This window comes from Mus musculus, chromosome 9 (assembly GCF_000001635.26).
Source record: "Mus musculus strain C57BL/6J chromosome 9, GRCm38.p6 C57BL/6J".
In the NCBI taxonomy this organism is placed as follows: domain Eukaryota; kingdom Metazoa; phylum Chordata; class Mammalia; order Rodentia; family Muridae; genus Mus; species Mus musculus.
This window is the reverse complement of record NC_000075.6, coordinates 35,042,185-35,054,667: the sequence shown is the minus strand read 5'-3', so window position 1 is coordinate 35,054,667 and position 12,483 is coordinate 35,042,185. Positions and strand designations below refer to the sequence as shown.

Here is a 12,483-nt window from a genome sequence, read left to right as displayed (position 1 = left end):
CTGAGTGGTTTTGCCTCATCACTAATGGGCTGGAGGGTAGATGAAGCTGGAAGAAGGACAAAGACCAGCTACTATAGTCAGGGGCCTGACCCTGTTCCGTCAGATTAATCTCTTTCTCTTCCCTTTGCTGTATAGCCGTTCTAGGGAACAGCCCATCTTTCTGCAGCTTAAGGATTATTTTTGGGTAAAGACGCCATCCACCTATGAGCTGCCCTTTGGGACTAAAGGAAGTGGTAAGTTATTTCTCAGCTCCGTGGGCAAGCATCTCACTGACTATGAACTGCTCTGAAGGACTAATGTGCTTAATGACTTGTTCTACCCAAGCAAGTGGACAGACAGTTCAAGGTCTGATCTTGTGGGCCACGTTCTTGGATGTTGCTATCCACTGGCTCCATGTCTGGGTTCTTTTGCCCAGGCTCAGGTACCTATGTCAAGGAGGGAGAATCTTGGGAGTGGAATGGGAGCAGCCTTTAGAATGCTGATGACCGTGGTCTTCTCTCATTCTATTTCTTCTGTTCCTTTTTTTTTTTTTTTTTTCCTGTAGAAGACCTTCTTCTCCGGGTGCTGGCCATCACTAGCTATTCTATACCTGAGAGCATAAAGAGGTAAGGAGATATTCTTCTCATTATAATCTGGCACCTTCACTTCCCCTGCTCCAGTTTGAACTCATCATGGTCTAGTGCCTTGCCTTTGGTTCACTGTGGCCAGTTTGACCTGCCGTAGCCTGCCTGTCTCCAGGAGCTATTGGTACTCTAAAATCACAACGACTTAGCCTGAGCATCTAGATGCCAGAGTACGCAGAAGCTGCTGAAGGTATTGCCATGGCAACAGACAGACCTGGGCAACAGGCAAGGAAGCTGTGTCCTAGGATTTCTCCTCCCCTCTTCTTTCTGGTTTTTTTTTTTTTTTTTTTTTTTTTTTTTTGGTTCCTTTTAAGACAGGGTTTCTTTATGTAGCCCAGGCTGGATTTGGCACTTCTTCAGTGCCAAGTTACAAGTGTGTGCCACCTTGCACAGTTCTTGTGCTGGGGTTTCTTGTGGCACTCCTCTCATTATCTCTTTGCTATGCGTGGCTTGCTTGTGTTTCATATTGAGGTACAAGACTTGGAGGTCAGTAGAACAATTAGCAGGGCCACTTAGCATGCCTGAGGCATGGCTGAGAAGAGCCTAGAAGTTTTGAACACCCCTCTTCCCACGGCAGCCTCGAGTGTCGTCGCTGTGTTGTGGTGGGAAATGGGCACCGGTTGCGGAACAGCTCGCTGGGCGGTGTCATCAACAAGTACGACGTGGTCATCAGGTGTGTGGTCATCCCTCCTGCTTCTTTTTGGGTCCTGGATGTCCCAAACGGGGCTGCCAAAAGGCCTGGTATCTCCAGTAATGGATGTTCTTTTCCTGGGCCAGATTGAACAATGCTCCTGTGGCTGGCTACGAGGGAGATGTGGGCTCCAAGACCACCATACGTCTCTTCTATCCTGAGTCGGCCCACTTTGACCCTAAAATAGAAAACAACCCAGACACGCTCTTGGTCCTGGTAGCTTTCAAGGCGATGGACTTCCACTGGATTGAGACCATCTTGAGTGATAAGAAGCGGGTAAGTTGTGTCAGGTGGGACAAAGAGATATGGTGATGGGGACGCTCTCCTGGTCAGGGCTTTATGTCCCACGGACCGCCTTATGATGCTCCTAAAGGATTGGTGAAGGGACATGGTGAACCAGGCTTTCCACAGCCAGAGCCTTGGGCTTCTCGACAAGGGCATTGTTTTGTAGGGCTGCTGATTAACTGCCCTGCTCAAGAGTCTGTAGGGCTGGGGTGGCAACCAGAGGCCCCCTGGGCTGGAGGGTTGCCTGGAATAGGAGAACTGTCAGGATGTATGAGAAACCTGGGAACAATGAAGCTGTCCCACTGGTACCTTGAAGCAGGCAGCATTCTGGGAGCTTTCCCTGATGGTCCCACAAAGAGCCTTTTCTCTCAGTGGGCCATCTGGATGAAGGCTGAACCGACTGATCTGGCATTTATTGCCCAGTATGTTGACAGCCTAAGGCTCAAGTCCCTGCTTGCCTACATATCTCTAAAGAGGTAGTGGTCAGACCCCACACTCTTCACATGTTACCTTTCCTTCCTGATAAGGGGGCTCCTCTTGACCTCTCCTTTGGTCTCTCAGGTCTGGGACAAGTCTTACCTCACTTGACTGGGATTTTCTCTATCTGAAGACCACCAGCTGGAATAGAGTTGAGAAACGGGCCTTCACCTCTTTTCATGTCTCCCTTCTAACCCTACCCCCATAGGTGCGAAAAGGCTTCTGGAAACAGCCTCCCCTCATCTGGGATGTCAACCCCAAACAGGTCCGGATTCTAAACCCCTTCTTTATGGAGATTGCAGCAGACAAGCTCCTGAGCCTGCCCATACAACAGCCTCGAAAGATCAAGCAGGTGGTGACAAGCTGGTGACAAGACCAAGCTGGTGGGGGGGGGGGGGAGGTATGGGGCTGTGGGTGGAAATCGAGGAGAGATCATAAGAATTGGGTGCAGCTTGCACCTAACCTTTGAAGAGTGCTTCCGCAGCACGCTGCCCTGATGGACAGTGTGTACTTTGGAAAACTGGGTTATCCCTAAAAATGGAGTAGGTGAAAGGATTGGATTTGGGCGCTGACTTAAAGATGCTTTTGGCAGGCTCTGGTCAGGATCTGTAAATTGGTAGCTGCTGGCACACTCACTGGCCCTTACCTGTGGGAACAGCTTGAGTCAGTGTAGTTAATGTTAGACTTTTAGCCTGCGGTCCTACATTGGAACATACTGATCTGTTGGAGTGAGTGGAGACGAAGTGTTGACAGTCTGTCCTGCATGTCCTTAGTGTGGTAAACCAGTTTAGGGAGCTGAAGTGGTTTTGGGAGTTACAGCTTTGATTTTCACACTCTGTGTCCTGGTAGTCTTCAGCTGGTAGGGTTTACCCCACATTGTAGCTTTGCGAATATTATTTCTGTATATCTTAGACTCTCTCATGGGGGCATAGGAGACTGCAGAAGGAGGTCACCAGCAGGCATTGGCAGGGCTCTTGGCTGTGCCACTTTGTGCGGTTGTTAGGCAGGTCTAGCGTTAGGAAATTTCAGTTGCTTATCTTAATGGTGAGGATAATACTTGCATTGACCACTTAAGCTTAGGCAGGACTTAAGACAGTAATATAAAATGTCAATCACAGAGATTGGAACAGAGCAGCTGTTCCTTTCAGTGTTTGCCCTTTGCTGTTTGTTAGTTCTCTTGAGACAGGCTGGCCTCAAACTCATAGTAGTCCTCCCAAGTTATGAGTTTACAAGAATGAGCCACAATACCCAGCTAATATTAGCCAAATTTTAAAATCAACATGTTTATTCTCAACTGTCTATATTATCCAACATCATGCATCACATGGCCACAGTGTGACTGCCCAGTGGTGAGCCCAAGTTCACGGGCTTAGAGAGTAAGCTGTGACCGCCTGCTCAGAAGAGATGCCCTGTAGCAGAATAAGCTGCCAGTCTCACTGTGGAGTGACAACCTTTCACACTAGAGTTGCTTAAGTGTGGTAGAAGCACAGAGGGGAACACATTTCTGCTGTGTTATCTGGGAAAGTCTACAGTTGAAGTGGTTCTGTTGTCAGTCCTGTGGGGATCATGGCATGTATTAGGCGTGAAGTGGGAGGAGGCAGTCCATTTGGTGTGCACATATAAGCCTGCCAATACCAAGTTGTTCTAGTTCAGATGGCGTTGAGGGCAGGAAGGGGGATTTCACTTATGACAGGGTCTCACTGTGTAGACCAGGCTGGAATGCACAGAAATGTGCTTGTCTCTGCTTCTTGATTGCCGGGGTTACAGGGGTGGACCAGCATGCATGCATAACGTATGATAGAGTGAAGGCTTTAGAGGGAAGTAGGAGAAGGTGAGGCTCTGAATCCAGCTCCTGGCAGTGGGAAGGAAAAAGAAAGGGCTGTATTTGGCTGTGATATTGCACTGATTTTCCATTGCTGCCCAATGACAGTCAGCGTAGTGGCCTCAAATACACCCTGGCTTTGGCTCATGGCGGTAGGTTCTCTGTAGTGTCGCAGGTTGACGATAAGAACTGACTTCCTATCTGGAGGCTTTATGGTAATTTTTTTTCAAACTTGTCTTAGGTGAAACATGTTTGGGTTTCCATGGTTTGTAGGACTAGGGTCCCCCTGTTCTTGCAGACTGTGGTCTGAGGGAAGAGGTACACTCAGCTCTTGGAGGCTGCTTGCATTCCGGGCCCTGTAGCTCCCTCCATCTTTAAGCCACTGGCAGCTCAAATCTGACTGACTTCACCTCTGAGCTCAGCATCCAGATTTAGATGGTTAGGTAATTAGGTCAGTGGTTTCCCCTCATAAAAACTGTATGAAATAATGAACTATTCTTTAAACATCCTATTTGCATATTTCCCATCTCTGTGTGAGAAGGCAGTCATAAAAGAGAACTGGAGGTTCTGTTTCAGTCAGGGTTACTATTGCTGTGATGAAACGCCACGAGCAAAGGCAAGTTGGGGAGAAGTGGATTTATTTTGCTTACACTTCCATATTATTATTTAAGGAAGTTGGAGTGGGAACTCATGCAGAGCAGGAAACTGGAGGCAGGAGCTGGAGGAGTGCTCCTCACTGGCTTGGTCAGCTTGCTTTTGTACAGAACCCAGGACCACCAACAGTGGGCTGGGCCCTCCTCCTTCAATCAGTAATTAGGAAAATGCCCTACAGGCTTGCCTATAGTAGTGTCTTAGGGGGCAGTTTCTCAATTGATGTTCCTTCCTCTAAGTTGACTCTAGCTGTGTGAAGTTGACATAAAACACTAACCATTGTGAGTTCCTGTACAGTTCCGTGTCCTAGCACCTATGCTTGCAGGGAGGATTGGGAGTTTTATGAGTAGCTCTAGGTTTCCTTGGTTTCCTGCTTGGATGACTGCTCAGTTGTGCTCTACTTATTTAATACAGAGAATGTCAGGAGGAGGGGGAGTGTGATGAAGACCGTAAGGAGCAGAGCTGGTGAGGAGGTGATGGCCGTGTAATTCTGCAGGACTCCAAACTGGATTCCAGAGCACAGGGTGTTTAACGTGGCAGGGGTGGAGGTGCAGTAGTAAACGTCTGAAATCCCAGTACTTGAGAGGCAGAGGTAGGATTTCAGTGTTAGCCTCAGCTACGTAGTAAGTTCAAAGCCAGCGAGAGCTGCGTGAGATCCTGTCTTAAAGACAAAAGGCAGCAACCGTGGAAAATAAGGCCTACCAAGAAGCAATGGAGAGAAAGACAGTTGAAAGGGATGCCAGGAGAAAATCAGCCTTTAAGAGGCCTTATGGAATCCAAGAAGTGACTCTCTCAGGGTAAGTGGGCAGGTGAAATGTTCTCTAAAGCCCACTGTCTGAGTGAAGCAAGGCAAGCTTCCTGAAGTTTGAATATTAAGTCCACCATTGCTGTGGATAAATTGGGGTGGAAGGAATGGGAAGCAGCCCATAAGATGGGCAGGCAAGGTATCGCTGACCCTGGTTTACAGAAGGGGTATATCATCCCAGGAAAGATTACACAGCCATGGGTGTTGAACCACCACATCCAAGGGGGAGGGCAGAGCCCTCTTCCCTTCTTTGAGCAAGTTATTTATATTTGCTAGTTCTAGTTTGCTCATTTATAAAATGAGGCTAATAACAGTATCTGTGCATATGTGTTTGGGAGATCCTGTACTGTACCGTGTTGGTACTCAGCATGAAGCCTGACACCTATAAATACTCGTGCAACAGATAGTATTATGGTGAATGTGGCTATTGTCATTCTGACAGCCACCATCCTCCTGGAGACCCAGATCTTCCCCAGATGTGGGAGTTGGATTATCTAGTACGCTGTTGTGTCAGCCAGACTTTCATCCCCGATGTCACCAACTTACTAATGGAAAGATAGATTTTGTTCAAGGTCTCAGTCGATTTAATCAGTAACAGCAGGGAGGACGTGGTGGAATGTGAGAAGCAGGAAAAAGTACTTACACAGGTCCCTTATCTACCCTTATCTTATCCCTACCCACCTTTAGGGTATATCTTCCCTCTCTAGTCAATTCTTTCTATTCTTCACAGATACCGTCCCCGCCCCCAAGTGTACTATAGTAATTTCCTAGGTAGTAAAGTTGATAAGATATAAGATAAACACAATAGCCACTAGACTCATAACAATTTAAACTTAAAACTTAGCAGCTGAAGAGGTAGCTCAGCAGTTCAGGGCACTAGATGCTTCTGGGGAGGACCTGGGTTTAGTTTTCTGCACCCACTTTGGTTCACCAGCACCTGTAACTCTAGTTCCAGACCACCCAATGCCTTCTTCTGGTCTCTAGAGGCTCCTGCGTGCACATGGTATATATAACTCAAGCAGGCACAAACATCATTAAGTCTCTGCATTTAAAACTTGATAATCAGGAAAAAGGACGTGGACCAATGGTAGAACACTTGCCTGGAATACATGAGGCCCAGGTTCTACCTCCAGCACCATAGAGAGTTCACAGTTTTCTTGAGTAATAAATCCACTTTCTCATCTGTGTTAGCTCCATTCAGGTAGGTGCTTGGTTAGTTAGCTGTTGCCCGGTTGGATAGCTAAGGTCAACGAGAACTGGGCAGAGAACTGACCCTGAGGTTGTGTGAGGTAGATGGTGGAGGAGGAGGGGATTGTGGTTCTTTAAAACTCCCTCTTACTCTGTCCCTCAGAAGCCAACCACGGGTCTGCTAGCCATCACCTTGGCTCTACACCTCTGCGACTTAGTGCACATTGCTGGCTTTGGCTATCCAGATGCCTCCAACAAGAAGCAGACCATCCACTACTATGAACAGATCACACTTAAGTCTATGGCGGTAAGCAACCCATTTGGGAGCCCAGTGAGCCAGGTTGGCTAGGATGACACAACTGGAGGGATGTTGGGTATAGGGGACACAGAGTGGCTCTGGATGTGGTCTTCAGTATCAGAGCTGGTACCTGGGCATCTGGACACCACAGCTGGCATCCTCTGCTTTTGCCACATGACTTCTGTCTCCTATCTGAGAGCCAGCATAAGGAAGAAAAATCCCAGGAATCCTGGAACCAGGGAGATGGGGAGGAAGAATTTTCTAAAGACAGAGTGCTACCCCTCATTTTTCCCTGGCTGTCTCCACAGGGATCAGGCCATAATGTCTCCCAAGAGGCTATCGCCATCAAGCGGATGCTAGAGATGGGAGCTGTCAAGAACCTCACATACTTCTGACTTGGATGGGAGCTGTAACACCTTGGTTCCCTACTTTGCCATCTGAGTAGGCCCTGTCTACAGCTTAGAGGTTCCTGGTGCCAGTACAATCCAATTGAACTCACCCTCAATGGAGAGGGTGTTCTGGGGCTGTCCAGGTCTCCAGAGAGGCTATGCCCCTGCCTACTTTGGTGGATTTCAAATCCAGACAGGGTAGTCACACCGAGGCTACAGGAGCCTGGCTAAAGGGGGGGGGGGGGGTGCTGTTACTGTGGCATCCCCTCTCTCAGCCAGCACAAAGAGCTGTTTTGTTTTGTTTTGTTTTGTTTCGTTTTGTTTTGTCTTGTATTGTTGGTGGTGGTTGGTTGGGTTTTGTTTGTTTGTTTGTTTTTGTTTGCTTTGTTTTGTTCTTGAGACAGGGTCTGACTGTGAAACCCTGGCTAATCTGGAACTCACTATGTAGACCAGACTGGTCTTGAACTCACAGAGATCCAACTGCCTTTGCCTCCCAAGTGTTGGGATGAAAGGCATGTACTACGCCTGGCCCCAACACCAAGAGATTATTTAACATTCTATTTAATTAAGGGGTAGGAAAATGAATGGGCTGGTCCCAGGATGTTCATGAAAGGGACACAATACAGTGTTCTGCCCACTTTTTAATAAAATTTACATGTGATTGGCCTGTTAAGGCCCAATTCTAGAGCTGGCCTCCCAGAAAGATGGAGGCATCAAGAGTGGGAGGGTGTCCTCCAGAGAGAGGTTGCTACTTCCCAGCAGGCATGGGGGGAGCATTGACAAGGGGGTTCCACCTAGAAGGGGCCTCACCTTGAAAAGAGGTTGTAAAAGACCATTAAAATATTTTTTTTTCTAAAATGGAAGCACTTGTGGGGCTCTGTGTCCTTTCAGATTGGGGAGAACATTGCTGAGGGTGAAATTACAGCAGAATTTTTGAGATGGTACCAAGGGTGAGCATTGCCATCCTGGTGTGCCTAGGGTGAGCATTACCATCCTGGCAGAGCAAACAAGCAGTCAGAGCCCAGATCAGCCCTGTCTTCAGACACCCAGCCTGGCATCTTGCAGCCCAAGGGACTAAGGAAGGGAGGAGAGGTGAAGGGTGCCAGATGGAGGTGGCAACACCCTTTCCCATCATCCTGTCTCTCCCTCCCCATTCCTCAAGTTACCCGGATCTTAGGCTGGGAATTGCATGTTTTAAGGACAGGGTGGAGTCAGACAGAGAAGGCTGCTTTCCTTCTTAAATTAAGTGGGACTCAAAAAATAGAGCTGATGGGAGGTCCTGCGAGTGCGGCAGTGTGGGTTGCCAGGTTTGCAATGGGCAGGGCTGGGGGACAGCACTGGAGGGATTTGGCAAGCTCTGTCAGTTAGTCACTGGTCCAGGGAGTGAGACTTTTCCTTCCCAGCCTCTTGAAACTTAACAGTCCTGCCATTTGCTTGGCTCTCTGGCCTTATTCTCCATCTTGCAGGCTCTGCTCTATTGCCAAGTGGGCCTCTTGCCACCCCTACAGCTGTTCCTTTACATCTGGAGCCAGGAGGGAGTGTTGGAACTGCCTCTAGGGGACTGGAACTCACAGCTGTGTTCCTGGCTTTCTCAGAAAGAGCTGCAGTCTTGAGGCTCTGAGACAAGCCAGACAGGGATGGGATAGATAGGGAAGGGCAGTGGCTAGGGAGGGACCACGGAGGGTGACACCACATACTGGAACAGTAAAGAGAACAGCCAGCCTCATCTAACTGAAAACTCCTGAGCAACAGCTCAAGTAGGGTTGGGAGTGGTCTGCGGGAATTCTGAAAGGTAGCAGGACTACACTGTCTGAAGCCCATGTTTTCTCTACTGATCAGGACAGGCTGTCAAAGAGGCTTTTTTGTAGGGGTTCGTGAGTACCTCTAGACATCCAGACTTTGCTTCCCTAAAAGGGAGTGTCCATTTCTCTATCTGAGGCCTTTGAAAGGGGCTGTCTGCACACTTGATCCAGCTGCCCTGGACTGAGGCCACCGCCTGATACTGAACGTGCCGAAACTTGAGCCAGAAGCCATACACACTGGGTCACACTGCTCCTCCTAACTCCACAAGTCTCAGAGATAGGGAGGTTTATAATCTTGGGTTGACAGCGAGACACAATCATATGCACAGCAAAGTGTGTATCTAGGCATCCACCCAGCCCGTTCTTTTGTGGGGGAGGGAGGGCATTGGAGGGAGGAGAATGGGTCCAGCGCTCCAAACTGTACGCAAGCAGAGGCAGTGCCCAGCAAGGGTCAAGGCTGGGAGTGGAGCTTTGATGGGGAGTTATTGGATGGGGTTCTTTAGTGTTCTGGGAAAGAAGCTTTCAGCCTAACTTATGTGAATGGATCGCGTGCCAACTTGTCTGGTACTGATTAAACCGTGCCCTGAAAAGGCCGCTGGAGGAGAAAAGAAATAGGGGGACACAACTGAGTTTACATCAGGTTGGGCCTGCCAGTTTGCTCTGTGCTTCAAGCTCTGATGCTGGCCTTCTTAAAGTCCGAAGAATTTGTCTCAGCTACCTGGAGTGACTGAAAAATGGAGATTCCTGGGTGCTGCTAAGTGTGGGGCTCAGGAATCAGACTCTAACGAGCATCCAGAGCCACTGCACCAAGTCTAGACTCTAGTCTAGGAGGATCTCTCATGGGCCTCTCTCTCTCTTCTCAATCCTCCCATCTGGTTTGCTGTAAACCCCATCCTAATCCCCCGTGCCCTTCAGCAGTGTTAAATTAGCCTCACGCTCGCGCAGGTTCCGCCCCAGACGAGGGGGAGAGGCCGGGGAGGGGGCGTTTAAGGCGCTGAGTTTGTCTTACTCTTGTCAGTGGCTGGGCGGGGCCGTCGGACAAGAGTTTCTTGGTTGCTGAATCAGACACTTTAGCAGGCCTCTGCCTAAATCGGCCTGAGTGCTGAGGCCTGGGGTCTCAAGGGGAGTCGGGGTGGGGGTGGGGAGGGAAGGGATGATGGCTGCTCAGAGCTCTGCTGCTTCCCATGAGGCCAGAGAGAAGAAACCGACTGCCTGGGAGCCCAAGAAACCAGGGAACCTAGAAACCAGGGGAGACTCTCCCAGCTTGAGACCACCATCCTGGGCGACACAGAGTATGGGTCTTTCATCTAACACGTTTAAATGATGTCTTATTTTCAGATATTGGAGGGTTTGTTTTAATTTGTTTCATTCTAAAATTATGTGTCCGTGAGTGTTATGTACACCCGAGGGCAGAACCGTTGGATTCCCCCTGGAGCTGAGTTTGCAGGCGGTTGTGAGCTGCCCCTCGTGGATCCTGGGACCCAAATTCTGGTCGTCTGTTCCTACATGCTCTGAACCGCTGAGCCATCTTTTCAGGCCCTCCCCTTTGAGGTTTTGATTTACACTTTCAGAGGACATAAGTATATATTCAATTGCTTTTTCTCCTGAGACTGTCTAGTCTGCAAAAAGTTCCAACTTGGAAACAATACTGTCTGCGAGACAGTTAAGTGTAGTGTGCACACACACAAAACAGTCCCCTCCCTGCTGGTTCATTTAATTAGCCGAAGAAACCTCTGTTTCTCCCATCTGGAAAATGCTGATTACCCATGCCTGTCTCACAATGAAATCTTCAGGATCTAATGGGAACATGATTGTAAAGACATTGTGTGGACTGTAAAGTGAGTTATAAATAACGGGATCGCAAAGCAGCCTTGCACAATGGAAAATACTGGAGAGTGTGTAGAACTGGCGAGCTAGATTGGTGGAACCAAATACTTGTCCCGGGACTGAATTAACCCAACACGGGGAGGCAAGTCTATCTTGAATCACACCCACAAGCCTAGCAGAGGGCTGTGGCAGTCAGATGTAGGTTTTGCATAACCTGTGAGCCAAGTGCAATTCCTTGCTACCAGTGGTTTTCAAGTTACAGTACCACACTGCTAGGGATTCTTGGAAACGTTTGGAAAGTGATGTCACTGTTTTAGTGGTATGTGGTATGTGACAGTAGCTTCCTAAACACGACTGAGAAGCACAACTGCATAGTTGATGTGCGCTCCTCTGAGCCTTCTGTTGTTGTTGCAACCTTAATTGTAGCTACAGAAAGTGATTTGGTGGTTCAAAATTATCTTGGTTCTGTACAAGCTCTGGCTCTAGGAAATTAGGTCTGCCTTCCAAATTAAAAGTCTGAGGTGTGTGTGTGTGTGTGTGTGTGTGTGTGTGTGTGTGGCCCTCAACTAATGAGGAGTCCATTATGAAATCAAGATGCATCCAGCTAATGATATATAAAACAGTAGTCCCTTGATGCTTGGCAGAGGCAGTGCCCCACAGCACCTAGCCATTCATGTGGTCATGGTGGGAACCCCACACTGCTCTCCTCTGGGCTCTACTGTGGTTAGGTGTAATATTGCGCGCGCACACACACACACACACACACACACACACACACCTTGAGGTAGGTCCTTGCTGTGTATCCTAAGCTAGCTCTGGTACTCACTATGGAACCCAGGCTGATCTTGGGCTCATGGCAACCCTCCTGTTTCTTCAGTGCTAGGGTTACAAATTGTGTCACTACACTACTTTTACATATACTATTTATCATGAGCAAAGAAGTGGATCAGGATATAACACTATTATAAATCAAAGAACTCGGGGGGGTGTGTGTGTGTCACGTGCGCACGAGAAAGAGAGAGAGAGAGAGAGAGAGAGAGAGAGCTTCATCTACTTTATCCTGTCCCATTCTTTATCAAAAAAACAAAAATAAAACAAAAACCTCGCTCAGTGTCAGCTCCATAAGAAAGTACGGACAAATGAATCTCTGTGGTGCCTATTAGCACACTAAAGTATGTGTAGCATGCAAGCCTTGAGGCTTCCTCAGTACCTGTGTCTCTTCTCAGCCCTTGCTACCCTGCCCCCTACCCTAAACTTCTCCAGATCAAGACCCTCCCTTCCACCAACTTTTTATTTCTATCTTGGTGCTCTCTCTCTCTCTCTCTCTCTCTCTCTCTCTCTCTCTTCCTCCCTCCCTCCTTCCCCCCAACCCCCCCCCCGTCCCTGCTCTGTCTTCGGCCTCCACTCTATGCTCTCTCTTATCTTCCTCTCCTCTCATTCTCTCTCCATCCCCTTGATCCATACTGCCGGCCTTGTTGAGTCTAACTTTCTCTCCCTGCTCTCTCTCTAGCTGTATTGCAAACTTATCGGCAATAAAAACCTTCCCCTCAACCATACCTTGGAGTGGCCCTGTCCTCATGCCATACAATTAGGATCTTTGGACTTCTTTGCCTGAGAAATAAGCT

At 48.5% G+C, this 12,483-nt stretch overlaps 1 protein-coding gene across 8 annotated transcripts in view; it reads left to right on the top strand.

Annotated features, from left to right (window-relative positions):
- The window catches only part of St3gal4 (ST3 beta-galactoside alpha-2,3-sialyltransferase 4), a 70,289-nt gene extending 62,197 nt beyond the window's left edge, over window positions 1–8,092 (top strand). For all 8 annotated transcript variants that reach the window (NM_009178.4, XM_006510108.2, XM_006510109.4 and 5 more), the window contains 7 exons: window positions 136–233; window positions 545–605; window positions 1,201–1,296; window positions 1,401–1,590; window positions 2,285–2,428; window positions 6,706–6,849; window positions 7,149–8,092. In NM_009178.4, the coding sequence (NP_033204.2) occupies window positions 136–233; window positions 545–605; window positions 1,201–1,296; window positions 1,401–1,590; window positions 2,285–2,428; window positions 6,706–6,849; window positions 7,149–7,235 (820 nt within the window). In that variant the 3' untranslated portion in view covers window positions 7,236–8,092. The remainder of the gene's footprint in view (window positions 1–135; window positions 234–544; window positions 606–1,200; window positions 1,297–1,400; window positions 1,591–2,284; window positions 2,429–6,705; window positions 6,850–7,148) is intronic.
- The last annotated feature ends 4,391 nt before the right edge of the window (window positions 8,093–12,483 follow it).